This window comes from Passer montanus, unplaced genomic scaffold (assembly GCF_014805655.1).
Source record: "Passer montanus isolate IOZ18808 unplaced genomic scaffold, ASM1480565v1 scaffold58, whole genome shotgun sequence".
In the NCBI taxonomy this organism is placed as follows: domain Eukaryota; kingdom Metazoa; phylum Chordata; class Aves; order Passeriformes; family Passeridae; genus Passer; species Passer montanus.
Window position 1 is genome coordinate 4,728,859 of NW_024370816.1, and position 26,775 is coordinate 4,755,633.

Genomic DNA, 26,775 nt, shown 5'->3' on the forward strand with positions numbered 1-26,775 from the left:
ATCCAGAATACTTACCTAGGCATTTTGAACTTTCTCCATTTAAGAATGTAATAAGCAGATGCATCCAGACATCAATAAACTAACTCTCCTCCTCTGTGATTTCACTGTATTTCAGATTTATTGGAGGCCATGAGTTTGAGTGGTCCCTTCTGGCCCTGGGTTCAGCCCATCCCTTCCTGCACTGTCCTTCTCTCCCCAGGAACTTCAGGCCCTAAGCTCTGTCTTGCTTGCTGCAGGCTGGCAAATCAAAGAGAAGTCTACTGTCATTGTACAGTGCCTCTGATTTGAAAGATATAAATTGATGATTTTTAGTGCTCAATGTTATTGTCTAAGGATTTACTCTATCAAAAATAGGATCCTCTTACTGAATTGCCAGTGGGGCATTATTAGGGGTAGGATTTCCTCAGGGTGAAATGGTCTCAAGAGCCTGTTTTAATACATTCCTTTCCATCATCTACAAAATGCAGTTCCTCCAACAATAGCCAATAGTAAAGACGAAGCAGAGGAGCTCACTGCCCTTTTGGACACCTCCCTAAATATTGAATGTGCTGCTGCTGGGACCCCCCCACCACAGCTCCACTGGCTGAAGAATGGCCTTCCTCTGTCTGTCTCCTCCCAGATTAAGCTCCTCTCAGCTGGGCAGATCCTCAGGTTGGTTCTCTTTTAACTAGCTGACTTTCTCTTCTTTTTTGTAGTATCAGCATAATTCTGCTGTATTTTTAGAAGCAAGAGTAAAATTTGATTCAAACCATGCCATAATAAAGGTAATGTGTTCCATGTATTCCATTTATAGCTTGCTTTAATTGCATTTTCCTTAGGCTTACCCGAGTACAGATATCTGATACTGGAGTGTACACTTGTGTAGCATCTAACAGGGCTGGAGTGCACAACAAACATTACAGCCTGCAAGTTTTGGGTGAGTGTATCTGAAATGTTTTGTTTTATGTAAAGATTCTTCTTTCTTGATTTCTTAAACCTACTCTTTAGTTTTCTCTCTCATCACCACCTTATTACAGACAGCCAAAAGTACATCTTGGCGATGGTCACTGGGGAAATAACTTTTCAAAGTGTTGGGGTTTTCTTAAATGGGAAGTGTTTTAACCCTAGAAAAGTCCTTACTTGAATTGTCACCCATAACCATAAAATCACAGAGTGGCTTGGGTTAGAAGGGACCTTAAAGCTTATCTAGTTCCAACTCCCATAATGTGTCACAGGTTTTTCTTAGAAATAATAATATTTAATTTGTAAGCAAAGTTTAGCACAGGTATGTAAGTGGGAAAGTGCAGAAGGGCAGCTGTTCCAGCTGTTCTGTGCCTGGAATACCCTGTGCTGCATGTGACAGAGCTCTGTCCCCATGTCCCTGTCCCGTGTGTGACTGAGCTCTGTTCCCATGTCCCTCTCCTGTGTGTGGTTGAGCTCTGTCCCTGTCTGTCCCCTGTGTGACTGAGCTCTGTCCCCGCAGTGCCGCCCATATGTGACAGAGCTCTGTCCCGTGTGTGACTGAGCTCTGTCCCTGTGTCCCCGTCGCCTGTGTGACTGAGCTCTGTCCCTGTGTCCCTGTCCCCTGTGTGACTGAGCTCTGTCCCCGCAGTGCCGCCCAGCCTGGACAACGCGGGGGGCACGGAGGAGGTGCTGGTGCTGCGAGGTGACGCGGCCACCCTGGGCTGTGTGAGCGATGGCTCCCCTGTCCCCAGCTTGTCGTGGCTCAAGGACGGGCTGGCCCTGTCCCCCGGGACCCGCCTGAGCTCCAGCAGGGGCGGGATGGTGCTGCAGGTGCTGGGGGCAGAGCCTGCGGACACGGGCAGGTACACCTGCGTGGCCTCCAACGCCGCCGGGCACAGCAGCAAGCACTTCGTCCTGAAGGTGCTGGGTGAGTGTTCCTGTCAGCATGACACTTGAAACATAAGTTTTAAGTGATAAGGATAAGGAGTGTTTCCATAGGCTCACAGAATCCCAGAGTGGGTTGGGTTGGAAGGGACCTTAAAGCCCATCCAGTGTTACACCCCTGCCATGAGCAAGGACACCTTCCACTATCCCAGGTTGTTCCAACCTGGTCATTTCAATAATGATAAAAGAGAGGAGTAAGGAAATGAAAGATACCTAAAGATGTGTGAATGTGCAATACACTATGTATTTCCCTGAAGTGTGACATTAATATAATTATATGCTATCAATTAGTAACTTTGCTTAGCAGAAATTCAGCTTGGCAGGAAGATGCACAGCTGAAAGCACAACAGTTAAAAGACTGATAAATATGTTTTCTGAAATTATATAATGTTTTATCTGTGTTTTTAAAAACATTTTCTAACTAATAATTCTAAATAACAAAATATGCAAATGAATAGGCAGAGTTAGATAGAAATTACCTGAGCTCCTCAGTGAGTTCATGATACAGTCAGAAATAATTTAATGTAGACTAATTCTACAGACTCTATCCACAAGATAAGTCAGTTTTTACAGGTGTTTTCAGTCCATAAATAACTGGAATGTTTTTCCATCTGCAGAACCTCCTCATATCAATGGTTCAGATGAACCAGAAGAACTCTCTGTCATTGTAAACAACCCACTTGAGCTTCTCTGCATCTCGTCTGGCATCCCAGTGCCCAAAATCTCATGGATGAAGGATGGACGCCCACTGCTGCAGACTGACAATATTCACATACTAAGAGAAGCCCTCCAAATAACCAGTGCTCAGGTAGTGTTTGTTTCAAAATAGGCTCAGTTCTGCAATCCCTAAAATCCTTAGGACCATCCTCAGAGGTGTCCTAAAAACCCCTAAAATTCACTCACCTGCATTTATGGTTAGGGAAAGGTCCAGGTCAAACAACCTTTAAAAAACTGCATCAATAAACTGAGGCTGGGTCCAGCAGTGGGTGCCTAGGTGAAGTTCCCCAGACAGAAGTGGGACAGGGCTTGGGATTGATTGCTGCTTGTTTTGTTTGTAAAACAAACACTTCTGGACTGTACAATGAGGAGTTATAGGAAGGAGAAACCATAAAGAAGTTAATGACTCTGTGCACAAAAGGATTTCCTCATTACCCAAACCTGAGCCTTCCTTAGGTGGATCCTTATAGCCAGTTCCATCTTTAGTGCTGGACACACATTATCCAGAGAGCTTTTAGGGAGCCCTGTAACTCCTGAGCCATCTCTGAATAACCCCATCAAAGTGAAATAAAGAAGTATTCAACAACTTCATTGCTTTCTTTCCAGGCATTCTGTGTCTCCTGTGCTTGTGTTCAAGTGCTGCCTGTTGTATGTTGTTACCATGTTTGTATTTCTATTATATTGTTTTGCTGAATTTTTCCCATAATCTGGAGTTTCTGCTGGAATTGTTCCTGTGTTTCCAGGTGGAGGACACAGGAAGATACACATGTTTAGCATCTAGCCCAGCAGGAGATGATGACAAGGAATATTTAGTACGAGTGCATGGTAAGTTTAATCTAGGGGAAAAAAATTTCCTCAAACTGTAAACTGCTAAGGTGCATGTCAGCATCTCATTTAACAAACACGTATTCCTAAAGATTAAATATTCTGTGATATTACACCATATGATCATAATAGTGTTTCTCATTAGTATGGTTATTCTGAATGTGATACACAAAGAAAGGAAGTTCCACCTGATTTCTGTTACAATTCCAAGTCTTATTTTGAATATCCAGGAAGCTCACAGATGTCAGTATTTGGTTGGATCAAGTTTGTTGTGCTCATGCCATAGAGGTGTGAAATATACTGCTATATTTAACACAGGTATTGAGAGGAAGAACTAATTAATGATATCACAGCTTTGCATTTATTTTAAACTTGAGATAAACTGGAAATTTTCAGTCAGTAGTTTTCTTGATGGTTCACATGTGTGGTGTTGATTTTTGTTCTCTGTTTGTCCCAGTCCCCCCCAACATCGCTGGTACCGGCGGGCCCCAGGAGCTGGCGGTGCTGCAGAACAGCCAGGCTATTCTGGAGTGCAGGTCGGACGCTGTGCCCCCTCCCACCATCTCCTGGCTGAAGAATGGAGAGCTGCTGGAGGTACTGAGCTCCCAGCCTTCGTGCTGGCCTTCTGCTCGCGGCATTTGTCACAGCAGTGCTCCAGGTCTCCTGCTCCGCTCACTCGCCCCTCAGCCCGAGTTACCTGCCCGCAATTCAGAGCAGCTGGGTAGCCCCAGTGCCTCTGCAGTCAGCCCCAATGAGCCCCCAGAGCCAGTGGGTGAAGTGGCCATCCCGCTGTTACTTGTTCTTTTTTCCTTTAGGGGGATCCCTTGCTCCTCCTGGATCCTCTGAGCAATGCTAGAAGCCTTCGGTAAACTCCTGAATGGCTTCCCAGGAAAGGTAGCTGAGACAAGACTGCACTCTATGTTTCCTTTGGCTATATTATGCATCCTCCTACTCTAGTAGAATTTAGAAAGGAATTGAAGTTCTTTAAAAGAAAATGGGTTGCGAATCACCAGGTTCTGTACCAAGTGCATCTTTCCCACTCAGAATTCCGTAGAGCCATGGCAAGGCAGAGAGTCTTTGCTGGTTGAGAGACAGTTGTCAAGATGAGGATGGTTTATAAAGTAAGAAATTTTTCCTTCCCATCCTTGGGACCACTCACAAAACAGGTCCTTTTTAATTGGAAATTAAGGTTCAGTTATTAATTGAACTTAATTAAAAATTTTCTCTCAGCCTTTGTTCATGAACAAAGAAGAAACAAGTACAGATTATGAATTATCTCCTTTAGCTGTGATCCATCACTAAATCTTCACCCAAGTTTCTGCTTGTTTGCTTTCCTCTGACATGTCATTCCTCAGACTCTTTTCTGTGGTTGATTTAGAAGAATTAAATTCTTGGAAGATCCTTCCTTGGAAGAAGGATCTGGTGGCTGAATGTGTCTTAAAAGTGCTGCTAGGGACCATGATCTTAATATAGCCCAGGAACCAACTGGAAATAAATTTAACAGGGCCATTCTACTTCCATTCTACTTCTGGACAGTTAATTCTCTAATTGGGTGGTGAGGTTTTTTAATGAAAACAAGGTTGAGCAAGGCTTGGAAATAAATATGTGAATGCTTTTTGCCTTGGCCTTCATTGGAAAGCTTGTGTTTGGAAAGCAGTGCTTAGGGAGCATAAACCATGAAAAGCAGCTCCTGTTAAAAATATTTACCTGAAAACAAAAGTAGAGGAACACTGTGACAGCCAGAGGTGCTCAGATGATAACCTGGGAATTATCTTTGCTCTGTTAGTTCTCCTCCTGCCTCCTGAACTCATGTCAGAATGTGAGGGCTGAAGCTTCTTTGGACTTCAAAGCCACCCCCTGCCATGGACAGGGACACCTTCCCCTATCCCAGGTTGCTCCAAGCCCTGTCCAGCCTGGCCTTGGACACTTCCAGGGATCCAGGGGCCTCCCCACCCATGAGCTCATATGCTGGACATCAGGAGAAATCAGTGTCCTCCCCCAGTATCCAGCTGCTTTCTTAACTCCAAAGAAATGTAGCAGCTGAGTAATCCTGAGCAGCTGGAAATGGGTGTCCTTGGGTGTGGGAAGAGAGGTGAGGAGCTCCTTGGCAAATCATCCTCCTTTCCTGGAAAAGTGGAGGTGTCACAATGACAAGAGAGGGCTGGAGAAAGGCAGGTTCTCAGCCTGCAGTGTTACGTAAGTTTAGTATCACTGGTTTTGTGAAGCAGACTTGTGGAGGTTGTCATTCCTCCTGCTTTTGTTGTTTTCCACTGGGCAGATTTTGAGGTGAGGCCTCCCTTAGTCCATCTCTGTGTGCTGAGTGATGGAATTGTGCAGCACCACCTTCTCTGGCAGCAGAACTATGGAAAGATCTGGCCTCCAGCAGCTTTGAAGTTGTGGCACTCTTGGGGGATTTTGGAAATGCACATTGAGAGTTAAGAAAAGAATAGGAGCCTCCTGGCCTAACCTGGCTTTTTTCAAACACTAAAAGACTTGCTGAGTTTGTATTTTTTTTTCCAGTATGAGTTTTCTGGCTTACTTTAGTAGAGTCTAAGGATTAAGTTATAGCTTCATCCCCTGTCTTCTATTATCTCTAGGTTTCTGTGTTTAGAAACCATCACACAGGTTGTGTTCTCAACAGGAAATGCCAGTGATTGCCCAAAATCTGTTAGTAACCCACCCTGGTAGTGAATTGTGTCACCCAAGAGCTCCAGTCCTGCACTGCAGCCTTGGAGCTGGTGCCTGGTGTGAGAGCAGAGTACCAGGGTGCTTGTGCAAAACCAGAGAAGATCCATCTTTCTGGGGTGCCCTTCTCAGACCTTCTAACCAGAATAGTAGTTGGGAATGTCAGCTTTCAGTTCCATCCAGAGGGTGGGTAGCACATACTAGAAAAGCTAAGTTTGTGCTCTTTTTCCTGCTGGTTTTTATCCAGTCAGGTTTCTGAGCACTTGTAGCTGATGTTGCTGTCAGTGATTGATGCAGACATGACCCAGGCTGGTTGTGGTAAAGCTGTCACTGGACTGACTCCTGGCAGGGGCTGTGGAGTCACTGCAGGGCTGGGAAGAGGGGCAGCCCGTGCCCAGAACTGCTGGCTGGTAACTGAGCTGGCTAATCCTGTGCTGCCTCCCAGCTGAGCCAGACTGTGATGCTGGAAGTGCAGAGAAACTTTGATTCCTTCTGCCTGTAGTGTGCATAGATAACAAGATAAATGAAATTAACCATGTGCTATTAGGTGCCCCTTTCCATAAAAGCTCCAGAGCCCTTTGGCTCTGTTACAGCTGCCTCCTTCAGGCACCAGGCTCAGTAGGGGTTTCAATGGAGAGCCAGTAAACAATGCTAAGCTGTAAAAGCTTTCTTCACCCTCTTCTCTTCAGGGCTGTAAAGGCAGCAGTGAGTTCAGCCCCTGGTTTATCGGTGCCCTTGTCTCCTGGCTCTTAGTGCTGTGCAGTGGAAGGATGTTCTGTGCAGGAGAGGCCAGCAGTGAAGCTCTAAAGCCCTGCCTGTGTCTGTGTGTCCTGCAGGGAGGCCCCCGGCTGCGGATCCTGTCCAGCGGGAGGTACCTGCAGATCAACAACGCCGAGCTGGGGGACAGTGCCAGATACACCTGTGTGGCCAGGAACGTGGCAGGGGAGACCACCAGGGAGTTCCTGCTGGCAGTGCACGGTAACCTCATGGAGCAGCCTCGAGCAGCTTGGGCTTTGCAGGAGTTCAGGCAGCAGGAACTGAGCATTTGTGGTCGCTTTCCAGCCGTGTGCTGGTCACTCAGACTATGCCCAACTGTGGGGCCATGTGCATGGCCTCATGTCCCACTGCTGAGCCCACAGCTGGTCCCAGACTAAGGGACCTGCTGGGCACTTGCAGTGCCTCATTCACCATCCATCTGTGCTTCCTGGAAGCAGAGGCTGCATCCAGCCATCATCCTGACATGGAGTCAGGATACACCCAGAGTGAACACCCATATCCAGGACTGACAACTGCTCTTGAACAAACCCAGAGCAATTCTTTGAAGCACTTGACTGGCACCCTGGGGACAAGGTTTCACAGCTGGTTTGACAGGTTACTTGAGAGCTGTGGCAGCTTCTCTGTGCCTGCAGAGGACAGGGCTTGACAGGCCTTATGCTTGATATTTGTCCTGTGCTACCATAGCCTGCCCTGAGCTCCATTTTAAACCTTTTTATTTTCTCACCTCTAGTCAGATGAGAAGTTATTCTACTCTCACACTCAGGTGACTGGAAGGAACTTTTCTCCCTTTTTCTATTCTGTTTCCAGCCCAGTCACATGGGCCCCACCTTACCCTGTGCCCACAATGACTGGGCTTACCTGGTCCAGCTTTTTTCTCCTTGGTGTGTAATAAGGAAGCAAGGATATCCCCACAGCTTTACCTTACTGAATTCCATGTGCTGAACTCCTGCTATTTTAGCTCAGTGGTACCCTTTGCAGTAACTTGCAGAGCTGACCTTTGCAGTACATTTCAACCAAACTTTCTTTCTCCTTCCCTGCTGCACCTTGGCAATTACCGTCACCCAGAATGGTAAGAAACTTGTTCCTGTCTTTGCAGTGAACCCAAATCTCCTGCTGCACCTCTTTTCATGTGTTCAGTTTCAATCACTGCAATGTAGAGTTACTTCCTTTGGGTCATCAGGAGTTCTCCCTTGCAGTGGCTCCCACGATCCGGAGCAGCCCCCAGACTGTTGTGGTGCACATCAACACCTCTGCCCTGCTGGAGTGTGCTGCAGAAGGAGTTCCAGCCCCCAGGATCACCTGGAGGAAGGACGGGGCTGTTTTTACTGGAAACAATTCCAGGTATTTCCCAGAATTTAGCATAAATATTCTTCATTGCTACTTAAGAATGTATTTATTAATAGAAATTTAATTAGACGTGAAATTATTCTAGGAAAAGTAGCAGCACCAAGGTTTCACCTTTTTGTTGTTAAGGATAAAAACTGCCTTTGGTAACCAAATATAATTATTCTGACATTAGAGATTTTGAAGAGTAAATGTGGAAGATCTTTAGATTTTTATATATACTCAGAGTTTTGGGATGAGGCCAAGCAATTTAATGCACACCAAAAGCTATTCTGTATTTTCTAATCAGAAAGCTTTTTATACATGTTCTAGTACCAACTTTTATCATAGTGAATGGTTTCTGTCTCCTGACTGTTTTAGAAGGAAGAAGTTTGGCATTTTCTAGAACTGAACAAATGCTAAGGAGTTGTATTATATTGCAAAGAAAAAGTACAGGCATTAAGATTTTAAGGTTAAATGAGAAACCATAAAAAAGAGGGTTAGCTGTTTTCTGTAAATCCGGTATCATTTATGTGAAATCACCATGTCAGTCAGATTTCATCATTTCTTTGGGAAATAGATGTGCTGGGAAAGAATGAAGTCAGTGAGAGAACTCTGTGCCCCATTAATGCAGTTGGTTGTGTCCCCTGAGTCATCTCTTCTCTGCTCTGCCAGGGTGCCCTGTCGATGGATGGTGGGCAGCACCGTTTGCTCTGTTGCAGGTACTTGGTGCTGGAGGATGGCTCCCTGCACATCCCCTGGGCACAGGTGGCTGACACGGGCAGATACGTGTGCATGGCCACCAACGCCGCGGGCAGCGAGCGCCGGCGCCTCGACCTGCACGTCCTCGGTAAAGCCTGGGGCTGCTGGATCCACTGGCAGCAGGCTGCTTCTCTGTTTAGCCCCTTCTTAGCTGCTCTGGTTGAAAAAAGGGGGAGAAATTGTTGGAAAGTGCCAGCTTTACAGATGCTGGGCAAATGAGGGATGTTTTAAAAGATTTTATTTCAGTATCAGTCTCATTGAAAGGTGAGACATAAGAGATGTAAAACTCAATGCCATTCTATCAGAAGCCAACCTATTTCCTGGTTACAATATGTTAGAAATGTTTTTCAGCCTGTTAGCTTTTGCCACACAATGCTGCTAAATACTTGTAACACCAATCATCTATTATTTTACCCCATATGGTCTTGTTACAATGCATCTTTCATAGCTCTAGTTCTCCAAAATATCTGGTCTTTTTGCAAGGTCATCTTTTGAAACTTGTTTCTAGTTCAATCTCTCTCTCAATAATGTCATCTCTATTCCATGGCCTTTCTAAGTCAGCACACCTTATCTCAGAGTTTGCATACAAATGAACAAGACTATGTGAACGTCCGGTTTTGAGAATCCTTTCAAATCCATTTCTCACAAGAAATGTGTGTATATATATGTATATACACAAACATAGATATAAATATTCTAAGTGATTAGGGTTTGTTTGTCTTTAGTTCCTCCAACTATTGCTCCTGGGCAGACGAATATCACAGTTATTGTGAATGTGCAAACCACTTTGCCTTGTGAAGCCACTGGAATTCCCAGACCAGCAATTAGCTGGAAGAAGAATGGGCATCTGCTTAGTGTTGATCAGAACCAGAATACATACAGGTGAGAGCTGTTTGCTTTTTCATTGTGGGTTTCAAGTTTTCAGGGATGATTTTGGCACATGAAAAATCTATCTGTGCTTAAACACTGCCTTGTCTAGCCAGCAAATTCAGTGGGCTGATTACCTGAGGAGGAAAGAAGTATTTCAATGGCTTTTACTTTCTTTTTTCTTTGTTCAGACTTCTGTCTTCAGGCTCCTTAGTAATCATTTCTCCCACTGTGGATGACACTGCTGTCTATGAGTGCTTTGTGTCAAATGATGCAGGAGAAGATCAAAGGGCAATTGATCTCACTGTTCAAGGTAGAGGGGATGTTGCTATTACATGTGTGTGGCATGCAGAACTTCTTTGGAGTGTTCTGGTGTGGAGATGAGATTTTTATTTAATTCCTCTTTGATACTGTTATCCTTAAGTCTCTGGTATTTCCTAGAATTTATAACAAATGAACATGGGCAAGTAACCTTTTCCCTGCTCTTGCTTTTCAGTGCCCCCATCCATAGCAGATGAAGCCACAGAGCTCCTGGTAACAAAGCTGTCTCCAGTCGTGGTTTCCTGCACCGCCTCCGGTGTTCCTGTCCCCTCGGTTCACTGGACCAAAAACGGCATCAAGTTGCTTCCCAGAGGAGATGGCTACAGAATTCTCTCTTCAGGTAATGTGCTGCAGGAAATCAGTGCAGTCAGGCACATCCATAAGTAATGTATTACAGAAATGCAAACAATCCCCCAGAGATCCCCTCTCTGATGGCTTGGAATGAAATGAGGGATGCTGTAAGGGAGCAGCTGTGCCTGGAGGATGCTCTGCATGTTGTGGTGCTCTCTCTGCCCAGGAGCTGTGGAGATCCCCTCTGCCCAGCTGGCCCATGGGGGCAGGTACACCTGCGTGGCCCGGAACGCCGCGGGCTCTGCCCACAGGCACGTCACTCTGCACGTGCAGGGTAAGCTGGAGGCTGACGAGCAAGGCTGCTCTGGCAGCCAGCATTGCTACTTCAGCCTGCTCAGGTTGTACAGTTTTAGTGCTCTGCTGTATTGTCCTAGCCTTGAAAGCTATGCTTTTCCCTTTTTCCTTTATTCCACAGAGCCTCCCGTTATCCAGGCCCAGCCAGGGGCATTGGATGTCGTTGTGAACAATCCCATTGTGCTGCCCTGTGAGGCCACGGGCACCCCTGAGCCCGTGATCACGTGGCAGAAGGAGGGCATCAACATCATCACCACAGGTATCCTCCCAAAGCCTGGGACCCTGCCTGCTCCTGTGACACAGCCACCCACTTTCCTTTCTGAAACTTGGATTTCTCCTCTCCTCTGGTTCACCAAACCAGAAGTGTCATACTTTGATTATATTTGTTTTAGGGAACAGTTACATGGTCCAGCCAAGTGGCAGTTTGCAGATTGCCAGAGCAGCTGTGGAAGATGCTGGCACTTACATGTGTGTTGCTCAGAATCCAGCAGGCACTGCTCTGGGGAAGATCAAGCTGAAAGTTCAAGGTAAATCAACTTTTAAGCTCTTTCTCTTGGTCCAAACACAATTCTGAGCAATAGAAAGGGACCGAGTGCTTTCCTGTTTGATGCTAAACAAAGCCCAGGAGGTTTATTCCCTTTAGTTCAATGTCTGCTTTAGGGCATGCTTTTACAATTATTTTCACCAAGAACTAGAGTTCCTTGCTTCTTTTACTGCATCTAATTCTTTCAATAATTAATTGTCTTTGTTCCTTTCAGTTCCTCCCGTTATCAAGTCCCAGGTGGAGCAATACGTTGTTGCCGTTGATCAGTCTGTCACCCTGCAGTGTGAGGCTGAAGGCTACCCTGGGCCAGAGATCAGCTGGCATAAGGATGGGCAGCAGATAACAGAGTCCATGAGAAGGAGAATGCTGAGCACGGGAGCTCTGCAGATCCTGTTTGTGCAGCCCGGGGACAGCGGCCGCTACACCTGCACAGCAGCGAATCCCGCGGGATCCAGCACCTCCAGCACAGAGCTGGCTGTGCACGGTAAGGAACTCCTCCTGGGAGGATGGGGGGCACTGCAACAGCTGGTCCAGACAGGCTGAGGACTCTCCATCACTGGAAGTGTCCATGGCCAGGTTGGACGGGGCACAGAACAACCTGGGATAGTCAAAAGTGCCCCTGTGCATGGCAGGGGTTTGGAATGAGATGGGTTCTGAGGTCCCTTCCAGCCCAAACCATCCTGTGATTCCATGATAATTGTGACTGTAGGGAAATTCTGTGTGTTACCAGAGTGACCCCACAGAGAGTAAGGAACTAGGGCTTAGGGATGTACAAGGAAGAGTTCAGGAAAAACATGCTACTTCATATAGGGGAGTGTTACTAAGTTGTAATATCAGCCAGTTGCTTGAATTTTGACACACAGTCATTAATGGAAATGGACAATCCAGGAGGTCCAGGCAAGGACTTTCTCCAGTCCAGTGTTGTGCTTGGATAATACCCAAAGGAAATGTTTCTGATGACCTCCCCACAGTTCCACCCAGGATCCGCAGCACGGATACGCAGTACACGGTCACGGAGAGCTCCCAAGCTGTTCTGTCCTGTGTGGCTGAGGGGATCCCAGCACCAACAATTAACTGGAGGAAGGACAACATGCTGTTAAGAGACACAGTGGGAAAATACCAGACTGTGCCTGGTGGAGACCTCATTTTGGACAGTGTTGTGGTAAGCTCCCTGCATCTAAGCTATTACTGGACACATTTGGCAGTGATAAGATCCACTTCTGGGTTAAGTCATCGTTTTATTTTGATTTTTTGTTCTTGATGTTCCAAAATAATTATAAAAGTTTCATTTTCCACTGGGGAGTAAAATCTGTGAAGAATTTTTAGTGGTAAATCCTCAGGAAGGGTAAAAAGAAGTGTTAGTCATCCTTCAAATTTAGGGAAGTAGAAGAGCTCAACTGAGCATTTCTGCTGAATACTTCAAGCCTTTCAAGATTATGTTACTGAAAGGAGTGACGTGTCTGTAGGATATATCCCAACTGTAGGATATATCCCAGCTGAAATTTCCCCACCACATTTCCTTCCAGCCCGAAGACTCTGGCAGTTACACCTGCATTGCCACCAACGCTGCTGGGGAGGACACGCACACGGTCACCCTGACAGTTCACGTGCTCCCAGCTTTCACTGAACTGCCTGGAGACATAGCCTTGACCAAAGGAGAACAGCTCAGGTTAACCTGCAAAGCAACTGGGGTACCTGTCCCCAGAATAACGTGGACCTTTAACAATAACATCATTCCAGGTGGGTCCCTGATGGCCATTTGGCTGCAGATTTTTTTCCCCTGTGCAGCATTGTGGTTTAGGGTAGGGAAGAAGAAAACTCTAGCTGGAATAAATTGTTAGTGATTGTGTAAGGAATATCTTTAGTGCTATGCAGTCATGTAATTAAACTGCCTCTGAGACAGAGCTGTAAGGTAATTAAAAGATGGTCCCTCTTCTGTAGCCAGTAATGTAGCACATGAAAAACATTCATATCTGATGGTATTTACTCAGCATCCAGCAGCTGATGCTCAGAATTACAGGGCAGCTGAAGTGAACAGGTGCATGTGAACAAGTGTCACAGCAATGACTTTCTGTGCATTCCTGGAGCGTCTCAGGGATGCACAAGACCCCATAGGTGTGCTTCTGAGAGTGCCCAGATCCAAGCACTCCTGTGAGCTGTGCACATTTCAATCCCTGGAATGACCCTTTCCCTGCTCTCCCTCCAGCACAGTACGACGATGTCAATGGGCACAGTGAGCTCCTCATCGAGAGGGTGTCCAAGGAGGACTCTGGGACCTACGTGTGCTCTGCAGAGAACACAGTGGGCTCCATCAAGGCCATTGGCTTTGTCTATGTCAAAGGTACATGAAATTCAGCAATTGTGCTTGTTGCTGGACAGCTCCATGTAACTACGGGGTTTGGAGTCGGAATGGGATGGCTGGGAAGGGGCCTTAAAACTCATCCAGTGCCACCCGCTGCCATGGGCAGGGACACCTCCACTAACCCAGGCTGCTCCAAGCCCCATCCAGCCTGAGCTTGGACACTCTCAGGGATCCAGGGACAGCCACAGCTTCTCTGGGGCATGGACACTCAGAAATCCAGGGACAGCCACAGCTTCTCTGGGCAACCTGGGCAAGGGTCTCTCCACCCTCAAAACAGAACAATTTCTCCCTAATATCCAATTTGAATTTGCCTGCTATCAGTTTAAGCCATTCCCCCTAGTACATAATACCTTGCCAATGGCTAAATGGGAAAAATACGAGCAGGTTGAAATTCCCCCTTTGGAAAGTCAGAGGTGAGTGATCCCTGCCAGCAGTTCTCATTAGGCACATTTTATTTTGGCTCTGCTATTTCTCTGCCATATCTTTTTTTTCCAGAGCCTCCAGTCTTCAAAGGGGATTATCACTCCAGCAGAATTGAGCCTTTGGGTGGCAATGCCATGTTGAATTGTGAAGTCAGGGGAGATCCCCCTCCAACCATCCAGTGGAGCAGGAAAGGAGTGGGAGTTCAGATTAGCAACAGGATTCGACAGCTTGTGAATGGTTCCCTTGCTATCTATGGCACCGTGGTGAGTCCTGCCCCTGTACAGTGAGTGTCTGCTTTGAGCTTGATTGACAAAGGTATTCTTGATCATACTAGTTGTCAGGCTAGACATTTATCCTTTTTTGCTTTCACCTTTAACAAATGTTTTAATTCAGACTGGAATTAGATTCAAGTTATTGAGGCAAAAATCCCCATGGGGTCAGAGTTCTCCCTGCTTGTCAGAAGGACTGAATTTACATACTGATTGTTGGTGTGTGAGATCCTGGTCATGACCAGTTAAATGGGACCTTTGCTCCTGACCTTAGGAGAGCCTGGCTTCTACAGGTCAGCAATTGCTGAAAAGCAATTGCATTCTTGTTGTGCAAATCTCTTATTCCAAACATAAATTTATAATCTGATCAGCAAGACCCCTATTTTTCCCCATGTACTCATGTCTGCATTTTGAAATGGGGTTAAAATTCCCTGCCAGGAGGGGCTCTGAAGACTGAACCCCTGTTTTGTTCCTCAGAATGAAGATGCTGGTGACTACAAGTGCGTGGCGACCAATGACGTGGGTGTGGTGGAGCGCAGCCTGACGCTGACCCTGCAGAGTAAGGCTCAAAGGGAGGCTTTGTGCCCCTTAAGGGGGTGGAAACCTGCTGTGGGGAGGTGCAGGCAGCTCCTGGGGGAGCATTTCAGGTTGGACACTGCCCTGGAGATGTGGACTCATCTACTCTTACATAGAATTGTAGGAAGGCTTGGGTTGGAAGGGACTTTCATGATCATCTGCCATGGGCAGGGATACCTTCAAATAGAGCTGGTTACTCCTTGAACACTTCCAGGGATGAGGCAGCCAGGAGCTTCTCTGGGCATCTTTCATCATGAATATATGAGAGTCTGGTCTAAGCTGTGATTGAAGTCAAAGAAGTGAGGGATATAGAGGATAGTTGAGCCTTATCATAGAAACCAGTGTGGAATGAACTGAACCACTCTGTGAAAAGAGCCTGTTTCTCTTAGTTCACTCAATACAACTGGAATAAACTAGATTCTCAAGTTGTATGAGGTGAATCCTAATTCTCATTGACAGTATTTTATTTTTAGCAAAAATAATACGTTATAGTTTTCCTTTGGTAGTGGAATAATTTCTAAACATGCCCTTCCTACTGCAGCCTTAGGCATTGTGGGTCTGTTCCTCACCCCTCAGTTGTCTCTGGACATGAATAATAACATCTTCTGTGGGTTTTATGAAAACCAACCCATTTTAGCAATAAAGAAGAGCATGGGCTCTTATAGCTGGGCATTAATCTCTGCTTTAGTCCTCAGGTTGCAGCATGTTCAAGCCAGCTTTTTGTTGGCATTGTAACGTGTGGCTGTTTGGTGGCACTTGGGGACGTGGTTTAGTGGTGAACATTGGTGGTGGGGCTGGGTTGATAGTTGAACTTGGTGATCTGTTTTCCAGCCTTAAGGATTCTTTGTTTCTATTTAGCCAGCAGGGGATCAGCAATAATGATTTTAGTTGAAGTAAACTGACTTGGAATTTCTCTGTGCTCACTTTAATACTAAATCAGGCCTGTGCCAGTGTGCTGTCACACAAAGACCCTTTCTCTTCAGGCCCCCCAGTCATCACTGTGGAACCGGTGGGCACTGTGCTGGAAGCCGGTGCCACGGCAGTGCTGGACTGCCAGGCCAGGGGAGAGCCCCCTCCTGCCATCAGCTGGTCCCGGCAGGGACAGCCTGTGCTGGGGGACGACAGAGTGGCCCTGCTGCCCAACGGGTCCCTGCGCATCGCCGCGCTGCAGAGGGAGGACACCTCCGAGTACGAGTGCGTAGCCAGGAACCTCCTGGGCTCCGTCCTCGTCACAGTGCCCCTGACTGTGCAGGGTAGGTGCACAAAACATCACAGTGACTTTGAAGCTGGTAGATGACAGCATTAATTCGGATCAAATGTGGTCAACATTCATCTTGACCATGTTTTATGGACGAGATGCTTGGTCTTATTTTCTTTATAAGCATTAAGTGTAGGGTAAGCCTAGTCTGAAGTGTCAGTGGGGTTCTCTTTCATTAAATTTTATTCTGTTATACTCATCCAGCTGGGAGAGAGAGAGGCTGTGAAGGGTGACAGACAAAAATTATAATGAAAGGGTCTTGAACCAGATCCTGTCCTCAGAACACATCATAACTGAGCTGTGTCTCTAAAGAAAAGCATTTAGGAGCATATACAGTAATTGTCTTTGAACTATGGTAAGAGATTTGTGCACAGTAATGACATGAGGCAAGATGGATTTCCAAGGGTCAGGAGGTGCAGTTTTCACTTGTCTGTGCCTGCCTAAGGGAGCTGCAGGCGCCAGCACCGCCCAGCAGCGCCCAGCAGCATCCCTGCTCCCGTTGCAGTGCACGGCGGCTTCTCCAGCTGGCTGGAATGGCGGGCGTGCAGCGTCACCTGCGGCCAGGGGGTGCAGGAGCGCGTCCGGCAGTGCGACAGCCCCGTGCCGGCCAACGGGGGCCGCGGCTGCCAGGGGCCCCACACTGACCTGCGCAGCTGCCACCGCCAGCCCTGCCCAGGTACGGCTGCCCGCACACAATCCCGCCGGGGTCTGGGTTGGAGGGACCCTAAAGCCCATCCCATTCCATCCCCTGCCATGGGCAGGGACACCTTCCACTAGCCCAGGCTGCTCCAAGCCCCATCCAACCTGGCCTCGGACACTTCCACGGATCCACAGCTTCTCTGGGCACCCTGTGCCAGGGCCTGCCCACCCTTACAGGGAACAATTCCTTCCAAATACCTAATCTGAATATCTCCTCTTATGTCTCTTCCTGTGTCCTATTGCTGTCTGCCCATCTAAGTCCCCCTCCCTCTATGTTGTTTTAAATACTGAAAAGCCACAATGAATTGACACTTTTAATGTGCCTTGCATTAAGTGCCCACACAATGAACTTTTATCACCATGGATCTTGATGGCAGATTAATTTTTCTAAGTAGTTGTAATTAATTTTGGAGAGAAAGAGAAAATGTAAAGAAATACTAGAAAAATATTGTTTAACGAAAACTGGGCTTTTTCTGGTCCTTAGTGGATGGGAGCTGGTCAGAGTGGGGGCTGTGGGAAGAATGTTCAAGGAGCTGTGGCCAAGGGAACAGGACAAGGAGCAGGACCTGCAGCAACCCCCCAGCTCAGCATGGAGGGAAGCCCTGTGAGGGCAGCGCTCTGGAGTCAGTCATGTGCAGTCTTAGACCTTGCCCAGGTAAGAGTAATTTAGAGTAATTAAACCTTATTTGCATGAAGGGCTTCACATAAGGTCTGTTTGTTTCTTCAAACCCAAATTATTTCAGCTTATTTTTAGTTGTTAAATACTTCTTTTTTAAATTGAATGGCATGAGTTCTTAGAAACAGGAATCACAAAAGTAAGCATAAGAAATCTCAGCAATTTCTTTTTGTTTATTTTTACGCCAGTAAAATAAACTGCTGTAAAAATAAACAGTAAAAATATTAATTTGTACTTTATTCTTTTCCAGTACTTGTTACCCACATCCTCACAGTGCAAATTTTCTCTACTCTAAACCTATCTTGCAAAGCCAGTTAAAATAAGAAAATAACCAAACCCAAACCACCAACTATTTAAAGCTATGTAAAAGTGATTGTTAGTAATTTAAGATCTTAAGATCTGTGTATTTTCCTTTGTTGTTATAATTTTTAGCCACATTTTGCTCCCAACTGCCTGAATGGCAGGTTTCCTTCCTGTCGCATGAGTATTTCCCACATTTGACAGGTTGTAGTTTATTCAGAGCCTTCACCACCGCCATATTCCCTTCTGTACAATTTGCAGTGTTTGATTTTTCCATTTTTCCCTGGTTCTGCTGCCACTGTGATGCCAAATACTCATCTGTGGGCTTGAGACTCATTTCTCTAGGTTTTGGCAGGAAAATCAGCCCTGTCTGCTGCTCGCTGGCAGCTTTTAGCCAGGCTGCCTTGGCCCTGCTCAGGCCTCCATCCTCCCCAGGGAATTGGGAAACTCCAGATTTGATTAAGCTTTCAGTTCTGATGTTCCACCATGGTGGTGAGGCAATGTGGTTAAAAAACAGAAAGGGAAGAGTTGATCTTTGCTTGTCGAAGTGCTGATTGTTTGGGCCACTGCTCATGGCATTCTGTGGGGGATTTGGGATATCCCAGATGTCTGTTCTGGGGCAGTGTGTGGGGTCAGGGATATCCCAGGTGCCTGTTCTGGGGCAGTGTGTGGTGTCAGGGATGTCACGGCTGTGTGCCTGTTCTGGGGCAGTGTGTGGTGTCAGGGATGTCACGGCTGTGTGTCTGTTCTGGGGCAGTGTGTGGGGTCAGGGATATCCCGGCCCTGTGCCTGTTCTGGGGCAGTGTTGGAGCTGTGCTGCCCTTGCAGTGGCCGGCGAGTGGAGCCCCTGGGGGCCGTGGGGGCCGTGCAGCACTACCTGTGGGAAGGGCACCCAGACGCGGCCGCGGCTCTGCGCCAGCCCGGCCCCGGCGCACGGCGGGCCCCGCTGCCAGGGCCCCGACACGCAGCTCCAGCTCTGCTTCCGCCGGCGCTGCCCAGGTGAGAACAAACTTCTCCTTCCCGCCCCCGTTCTGCTTTGGTCGTGGTTAACCTTTTCTGGTTCTGAAAGTCTGAAAAAAACTCCCCTTTAGGCTTTTTATTGTCACTGACTGTCGCTACATAGCATCTGCTGTAGACCCTACAAATGCACCCCACCTCTTCTCCAGGTGAACACCCTAAGCTCTTCCAGAGAGAGAGCTTTAAGATCCCTTCCAACCTTAAGCTGGCTCTGGAGGTGAGGGTCTCCAGCCCTGGCAGCAGCTCTGGGGCCTCCTCTGGACCCTCTCCAGCAGCTCCATGTTCTTCCTGTGCTTCTGGCCCCAGGGCTGGAGCAGCTCTGCAGGTGGGGTCTCACCTGAGAAGGGCAGACCAGCAGAATCCTCTCTCCCCTGCTGCCCACACTGGGGGATCAGCCCAGGGCATGAGGAGTTCTGGTCCCACCTCACATGGCATGGGCTGGTCCAGCTCTCACCCATCCCCACCTCCCGGTCCCTGGGGAGAAATCCCTCAGCAGCAGTCAGTGACATCCATGTTCAGTTTTCCCCAGTGTAGCACTGCTGTGCTGTGTTACTGCTGGAGTCAGGGGCTGTAACTGCCGTGCCTCTCTCCCCAGTGGATGGGAAATGGTCCCCGTGGAGCAGCTGGAGCTCCTGCAGCGTGTCCTGCGGGGGAGGCAGCAGGCAAAGGACGCGCCACTGCTCCGACCCTGCCCCACAGTTTGGGGGGCACAAGTGTGAGGGAAGTGACATACAAATGGATTTTTGCAACAGTGATCCTTGCCCAGGTAAGTGCTTTGGGTTGGGCTGTTGGCCCACTCTCTGGGTTTGGTTGTTTTTTTGGGAAAAAAAAAACCCTAAGGAGTTACTCTCCAACAAAAGTACTTTCCTAGCTTGACTGTCTGGTTTTAAATCCCTGAGGATGATCAAATCTGACTTATTCTTGCAGTTCATGGCAACTGGGGCCCGTGGAGCAGCTGGGGAACTTGCAGTCGGACATGCAACGGGGGCCAGACGAGGCGGTACCGGAGCTGTGACAACCCACGCCCGGCCAGCGGCGGCAGGGCCTGCGCTGGGGCTGACGTGCAGATCCAGAGGTGCAGCACGGACCTGTGCCCAGGTCAGTGCTCACAACAGCAGCTTTCCCTGGAAGGCATCAGGGTATATGCCACATGAGGAATGTAGGCCACCCATGGAAGTGTGCAAGGCCAGGTTGGACTGGGCTTGGAGCAACCTGGGACAGTGGAGGGTGTCCCTGCCTGTGGTAGCAGTGGGACTGAATGAGCTTTAAGGTCTCGTCCACCCCAAACCAGTCTGGGATTCTGTGTTTCTGGTAGCAGGAGTGTTCACACCTGCCTGTTACAATGGTTTTGTTATCCTTTAAGCTATTCCTTTAGAAACTTGGTTCCTCCAGGAAGGCATTGACTTCAGCATAACTGATGCAGCCTGAAGCATTTAAATTGAAAAATTGCTTTCTTTATTCTGCAGTGGATGGAAACTGGGGGCAGTGGCAGTCATGGAGCCAGTGCTCTGCTTCCTGTGGAGGAGGAGAGCAGACCCGGGTGCGCCTGTGCAGCAGTCCAGCCCCATTAAATCATGGCCGTCCTTGCCCTGGGGACTCCTCCCAGATATCCAGGTGCAACACCCAAGCGTGTCCTGGTGAGTATTGACAGCCTGCATGCAGTGACAGTGTGCTGAAAGCCTGCGACACTCCTGATTTCACTGGAGCTATCTCTCATCTTGGCCAGCTGACTGGGTAATTTAATATTTTGGGCTTAAATCTGCCCTGCAACTAAAGCCCAGTTCTCTCTCCCCTAAAATACCCAACAGTGCTTATCACATGGAGCTGTGTTTTGCCTCTCCCCCATCTCCTGCACAGGTGGGCCTGCACGTGCCAAGGGCAGCATCATTGGCAATATCAATGATGTGGAATTTGGGATTGCTTTCCTGAACGCCACAGTAACGGACAGCCCTGATTCTGACACCAGAGTGATAGAGGCAAAGATCACGAACGTCCCTCGGACCCTTGGTAGGTCTCTGGTTTTGATCATTTTTTTCTCTGAATACACCAAAACCTGTGGTCTTCTGGTTTAAATCTGAAGGCTTACACTAGTTCTAGATCTTCGTATTCGTCTCCTGTGCATGTGGGTCTGTGATGAGATCAAAGCTCCCTGATTTTCTGTGGTGTTTCCTTCAGGCCCAGCAATGAGAAAGCTTGTTTCCATACTCAGCCCGGTGTACTGGACAACTGCCAAAGAAATTGGGGAAGCAATGAATGGGTTTACACTCACTGACGCTGTCTTCAAGAGGGAAACTCAAGTGGAGTTTGCAACTGGTGAGTTGCCTGGGATAGATCAGCGCTTTCTGTGTCCAGTAAGCCAGACAGAGGCTGCATTTCTGAAAAGACAGCAGAGGACCATTGCTGAAATTTGGGTCTTGTGCTTACACTAATATTTTCAGACTGACTGTAGCCTTCTGAGGCTTTATTCCACCTTTTAGAGCTGTAGTTTGAAATGTGTCGTGTTTTTCCTCATGGGCATGGTACACCTTACAAAATGTAAGTATAACTAACTGGTCAAGGGACTCCGGTTTTGATTCCGTGTGGCTGTTGGGAGTCACTGTTGGGAATGTGTGACAAATTGTTGTGCTGTTAAACTGCCAGGTGAGATCCTGCGCATGACGCACGTTGCCCGGGGCCTGGACACGGACGGGGCCCTGCTGCTGGATGTTGTTGTGAGTGGCCACGTGCTGCAGCTCCAGTCGGTGGCTGATGTCAGTGTCAAGGTAAGGCTGCTCTCATGCATCTGTACTTCTCTCACCCAGAGGAAAGCAGGAAACACTGAGTCCTGCACCTGCTGTATTGTATGTGACTTCTTTTGTGCCTGGTTGAACTGATGGTGCTGATGTTGCCTTTGAAATCAGTAAGTTCTCATGAGGAGGGTGGTTAGTCTCTCAAGAGTTTGAGATGTTGGCAGGTGGTGTTGAGAAGGGTCTTCAGGGCAGTTATTGATGGCTGGCATGTCAGGGTTGCTTTGGGCAGAGCTAGAAAGGTGCATCTTTAACGTCTCTGACATAGTAATTAGTAACAGGTAACTGGTATTTTACTGTATTAATCCCAAGATGCAATGAATACAGCTGAAGTTGTTGATATTTTGGAAAACTGCAATATGTAGTATGTCCAATATTTATACCCTTCTTCAGTGGCAGAATTTTTCTCCACCACTTGTTTATTTAGCACAATTGTCAGCATCTGACTTCAAATAAAAGCCAGATATTTAGACCTCAAAAGATTGCTATTGAGGAGCAAGACATTTTTTAGAAATCCTCTGCTGTAGCTTCCATCATTAGGGTCCTCAGTACATCAGCCCGTATCTTTTTTTAAAATAATAGACCAGGCAGTGTTAAGATTGAACAGTTAAAATAAGAGTGAAAAGGACCTGTGTGTGTGCAATACCCTTTGTTCAGTGCTTGAGATCAGCCCCTTTCTCCAAACACATCTGCCAGCCCTGAAGTACAGTCCCAGGTGGTGCTGGTGTGGGAGCAGCTGACGGCCAGGCTTCTGTTGCAGGATTACACAGAAGACTACATCCAGACGGGCCCTGGGCAGCTGCACGCGCACTCCACGCGCCTCTTTGCGGCAGACGGCGTCAGCGTTCCCTACATGTGGAACCACACCATCACCTACGACTCCTCCAAGGGCAGGATGCCCTTCCTGGTGCAGACACTGCGCGCTGCCTCCATCACAACACAATACCACCCGCTGGAGGAGGCCGTGGCTTTCAAAATCCAGGCTTCCATTGCAAAAGGTATTGTTCTAGGCCTTCCCAGGAATCAAACAGTGGGGAAGGAGTATCTTCTCTTCCTAGAATTCATTGAGTCACCTGTAGTCTCAAAAGAAGTTCTGTGAAACTTGGGTAGCTTTAGTGTAGATCCCAGGACTTAACAGTCTTGTTGATGTACCCATAAATTAATTATTAGTTAGCATTGCTAACTGCTGGCTTTTATGAACCTGAGTGACCAAAGGGGATGGGCATGGATTTAGGTGAGCAGCTTTTCCTTTGAGAAGCTCTAAAAAATTAATGAGCAAACTGGCCTGTTACTTCTTTTAACACTATTTGTGCTTTTTTTAATGTGGTAGGGAAATTACTCTGGTTTGGAAGTAAATGAAACAGAGGGATTGCCTGTACAAAAGATTGTACTTTCTTTACAGTAACAAGACTCTAAGTTAAGTAAAATAAGGTTTTTCCCACTTGCCAGACTAGGGACTTATTGTACAATTTGAAAACCAAATACTTTTTTTTCTAATTTAAAAAGAGATCTGATAAAAGGGAGTCTCTGAGTCAAGATATGCCTGTGATTAGATCTGGCTAAGCCTTTACTGAACTAGCATTTATTTCCTCCAACAATTAACATACTGGTGTTTGGGATTTTTTTAAATTTCAGTTTTCAAGCAGCCAAAGCCCTGTATCCTTTGAGGAGTTTCCCTAAGTTTTTCACTGCAGTTTGCAGTACATTGTTGTGTTCTTCTACAGTGGCCTCCTAAGATTTGTGACGTGATGATTTGTTTGGTTTGGGTCTATTGTCCTCCTGTTATGTGAAGTAAAACTGAATGGTCTTTATTCTTCCAATAAGAAACTTTCCAAGCTGCACTAGGCTGGGATGGGACTTGCAGCTCACTCTGAGGGAACCCCCACACACCCATTCAATGTCATTAAAACCAGCACAAGCCATGCAATACTGACTTCTGGTGCCAAAGTAGAAAAACCACTAAAGGCTGGATTTAAAAGTTTCTGGTTTGGTGTTGAAATATAAGAAATATTGTAAAATTGCTGGGCTGCAATTCTTACTGTTAAAGTAATGAAATGGCCATATTTTTATCCACAAGTGACATGTGCTTCCTTTATCATACAGGGGATCGGAGCAACCAGTGCCCTGCGGGGTTTGCTTTGGACTCATCTGGGCCTTACTGCTCAGGTAACAGCTGACACGGGTGGGTGTAACCATGGAGTGCTGGAATGCTGTGGGTGGGAAGGGGCCTTGAAGATCCCCTATTTCCACCCTGCCATGGGCAGGGACACCTTCCAGTGTACCAGGGCCTCCCCACCCTCACAGAGAACAATTCCTTCCCAACATCCCATCTATCCCTGTCTTCTGGCAGGGAATCCATTCCCTTTGTCCTGTCCCTGCTGGTCCTTGTGCCAAGTGCCTCTCCAGCTCTCCTGGAGCCCCTTTAGGCACTGGAAGGGGATTTAAAGTTTCCATGAAGCCTTCCTGTCTCCAGGTGAACACCTTCAGCTCTCCCAGCCTGGCTTCAGAGCAGAGGGGCTCCAGCCCTTGGCTCATCTCCATGGCGTACTATGGACCTGCTCTAAGAGCTCCATGCCCACCTTGTTCTGAGAACTCTAGAGCTGGACACATTATTAAACCACCAGAACCTACATCCCATTTCTTTAGAGTTCAAAATATGCACTTCAAAAGTGAGAGTGATGCTTGCTTTTAAAAGGGTGTGGATCCAATGGCAGCTGAAGATGTTACTTCTGTCCTCACCTACAATATGAGTAGTGCCCAGACAGCTTTTAATTCAGTACCTCATGTACCTCTGGAGGACACTGAGCCTCAGGCTCTGCTGAGCCTGCAGAGCAATGAAGGACTTGGGTAAGCAGTGTGGAGAAAGGCTGAGTGTTGGCATCTCAGACAGGAGCCCACGTGTTCCTGTTTGGGGGAGGGAGGTGGAGAGAAGCACAGGAACGCCCTGGCTGTCTCTCAAAGAGTCAAGGTTGATTTTAGGGAGAAAACATCTGAGATCATTTTGTGGACTTGTTTCATTACCTCTTGAAAGATTGCAGATGAAGGGAATTGCTGGATCTGGTTTTGCCCTGTGGGCTTTAGTTGCACACCTCTGAGGAAAGATCAGACTGGAGTAGTTTCTTGGGAAGTCTCACTGGTTTTCCAAACATTTTCTTGTTCCAGATGAAGACGAATGTGCTGTGGGAAATCCTTGCTCCCACATGTGTCACAATGCTGTGGGATCCTACTACTGCTCCTGTCCCAAAGGCTTCACCATCTCTGCTGATGGCAGAACGTGTCAGGGTAAGAAAGGTGCTGCTGGGGACAGCTTGGATACAAATGCCCTTCAGATAATTGAAGGCCTTAAGAGGCACTTAAATTGCTAAGGGGAGGTTTTATTCAGGCTGTTTTCTCATTATGAGAACACAATTCATTGGTGGTATTCTATTTCATAGCTGAATGTACTTGTGGTCACGTGTTTCCAGTTGCTGGTGCTGCAGACACTGGTTGGTGTGTCCCCTGTGCTGGCTGGGCAGGGTTTGCAGCTCGTTTCCCTTTGCAGACATCGACGAGTGTGCTCTGGGGGGGCACAGCTGCCACGGGGGGCAGGACTGTGAGAACCTGCCCGGCTCCTTCCGCTGCGTGCTGCGCTGCGGGAGCGGCTTCCGCAGGACGCCCGACGGCTTCAGCTGCCAAGGTACGCCTCGGGGTCACCAGCTCTGCTGCAGCTGCAAGTGCTGCTCTCCTGCACCTGAAACTCACTTTGGGGGGCATCTCCAAGTACCTGTCTATAAATTTTCATTCTTAAGGTTGTGGATTTTTGGGGGTTTGGGTTTTTTATAGGTTTGTTTTGTTTTTTAATCTTTTGCTTCTTCTTCTGTCTTTAGAAATAAATTTAAAATCCTGTCAGGGAAGAAATTAGCATTCTTGGGTTTGTGTCCCATGTGCATTTTCTTGTACAAAGATGGGAGTGCAGCAAACACTCCTGAACAGAACTCAGCCAAAACCCTGCTCAGATAGTGCCCACGGGGCCACTCCCAGCCCTGGTGTCAATGATTTGTGTTGTTCCACAGACATTAATGAGTGTCAAGAGTCCAACTCCTGCCATCAGCGCTGCTTCAACACCATAGGAAGTTTCCACTGTGGCTGTGACCCAGGATTCCAGCTGAAGGGCAGAAAATGTGTGGGTAGGGATGAAGTTCTGAATGTCCATTCCCTCTTTCCAACAGACAGAGTTCAACATTTATTTGTTGCTCTCTTATGAAAGAAAATGCTGTTATGGATGATGCACTTGATGTACATTTTGGAATCTGTCAAGCAGTGCTGAAAGCCAGAGGCAGCAAGAATTGGGCTGACTGATCCATGTGCATGAAATGATTCAATATGTGGACACAGGGTAATTTCATTACCTCATAATTGAGTTCAATCTTGCCTTTTTTTTTACTTTTGTTTGAATAAGATGTCAATGAGTGCAGGCAGAATGTGTGCAGGCCTGATCAGCTCTGCAAGAACACCCGTGGTGGCTATAAGTGCATTGATCTGTGTCCCAGTGGAATGACCAAAGCAGAGAATGGGACTTGCATTGGTGAGTAGAAGCATTCATGTACTGTGTGGCTCTGAGAAACACAGGGACAATGATGATATTTATTTTTTTAAAATAATCCTGAAGATTGTCCATCTCCAGTTATTAATATTTGCACATACCAAGGCTTAGTATGTTTTTGCTTATGGAGCATCTGTATTTAACTTTCTTTGTAGTTGGTATTAAAAAGCAGATGCATCCTTGCCACCTCTAGTTTTCCACTGTTCTTAAGCAAGAACAGTAAGATTTCCCTTGATGTCTTCTGTGTGTCAGAACCTTGATTTCTCTCAGTTATTCATTGACTGAAATGTTTTGCTCTGTGTGTGCATGATTTCTTAAGAGTTTGGCTCGGGAGCTCTCCATCAAGATCACAGGTCCCTGCTGCTTATCAGAGAGGGCTTTAAGCACAGCTGATGTTGTAGGTGGTACCAAAGCTTTTGTTCCAGTGGAATCATGGGATAATTTGGGCTGGAAGGGACCTTAAAAATCACCCAT

General features: G+C 47.2%; 1 protein-coding gene across 1 annotated transcript in view; it reads left to right on the forward strand.

Moving 5' to 3' along the window:
• Positions 1-26,775, forward strand: part of HMCN1 (hemicentin 1) — a 165,713-nt gene that overhangs the window by 130,726 nt on the left and 8,212 nt on the right. The window contains exons 66-102 of the mRNA XM_039726386.1: positions 468-651; positions 819-916; positions 1,592-1,870; positions 2,505-2,695; positions 3,348-3,429; positions 3,887-4,023; positions 6,951-7,092; positions 8,088-8,232; positions 8,937-9,064; positions 9,702-9,858; positions 10,035-10,156; positions 10,340-10,504; positions 10,682-10,789; positions 10,931-11,068; positions 11,202-11,336; positions 11,568-11,837; positions 12,325-12,515; positions 12,880-13,093; positions 13,560-13,694; positions 14,211-14,401; positions 14,885-14,966; positions 15,967-16,236; positions 16,747-16,917; positions 17,425-17,595; positions 18,745-18,915; positions 19,529-19,699; positions 19,861-20,031; positions 20,400-20,570; positions 20,791-20,940; positions 21,109-21,246; positions 21,574-21,695; positions 22,480-22,717; positions 23,823-23,885; positions 24,882-25,001; positions 25,261-25,395; positions 25,772-25,885; positions 26,158-26,283. Of these exons, the coding sequence (XP_039582320.1) occupies positions 468-651; positions 819-916; positions 1,592-1,870; positions 2,505-2,695; positions 3,348-3,429; positions 3,887-4,023; positions 6,951-7,092; positions 8,088-8,232; positions 8,937-9,064; positions 9,702-9,858; positions 10,035-10,156; positions 10,340-10,504; positions 10,682-10,789; positions 10,931-11,068; positions 11,202-11,336; positions 11,568-11,837; positions 12,325-12,515; positions 12,880-13,093; positions 13,560-13,694; positions 14,211-14,401; positions 14,885-14,966; positions 15,967-16,236; positions 16,747-16,917; positions 17,425-17,595; positions 18,745-18,915; positions 19,529-19,699; positions 19,861-20,031; positions 20,400-20,570; positions 20,791-20,940; positions 21,109-21,246; positions 21,574-21,695; positions 22,480-22,717; positions 23,823-23,885; positions 24,882-25,001; positions 25,261-25,395; positions 25,772-25,885; positions 26,158-26,283 (5,796 nt within the window). The remainder of the gene's footprint in view (positions 1-467; positions 652-818; positions 917-1,591; positions 1,871-2,504; positions 2,696-3,347; positions 3,430-3,886; positions 4,024-6,950; positions 7,093-8,087; positions 8,233-8,936; positions 9,065-9,701; positions 9,859-10,034; positions 10,157-10,339; positions 10,505-10,681; positions 10,790-10,930; positions 11,069-11,201; positions 11,337-11,567; positions 11,838-12,324; positions 12,516-12,879; positions 13,094-13,559; positions 13,695-14,210; positions 14,402-14,884; positions 14,967-15,966; positions 16,237-16,746; positions 16,918-17,424; positions 17,596-18,744; positions 18,916-19,528; positions 19,700-19,860; positions 20,032-20,399; positions 20,571-20,790; positions 20,941-21,108; positions 21,247-21,573; positions 21,696-22,479; positions 22,718-23,822; positions 23,886-24,881; positions 25,002-25,260; positions 25,396-25,771; positions 25,886-26,157; positions 26,284-26,775) is intronic.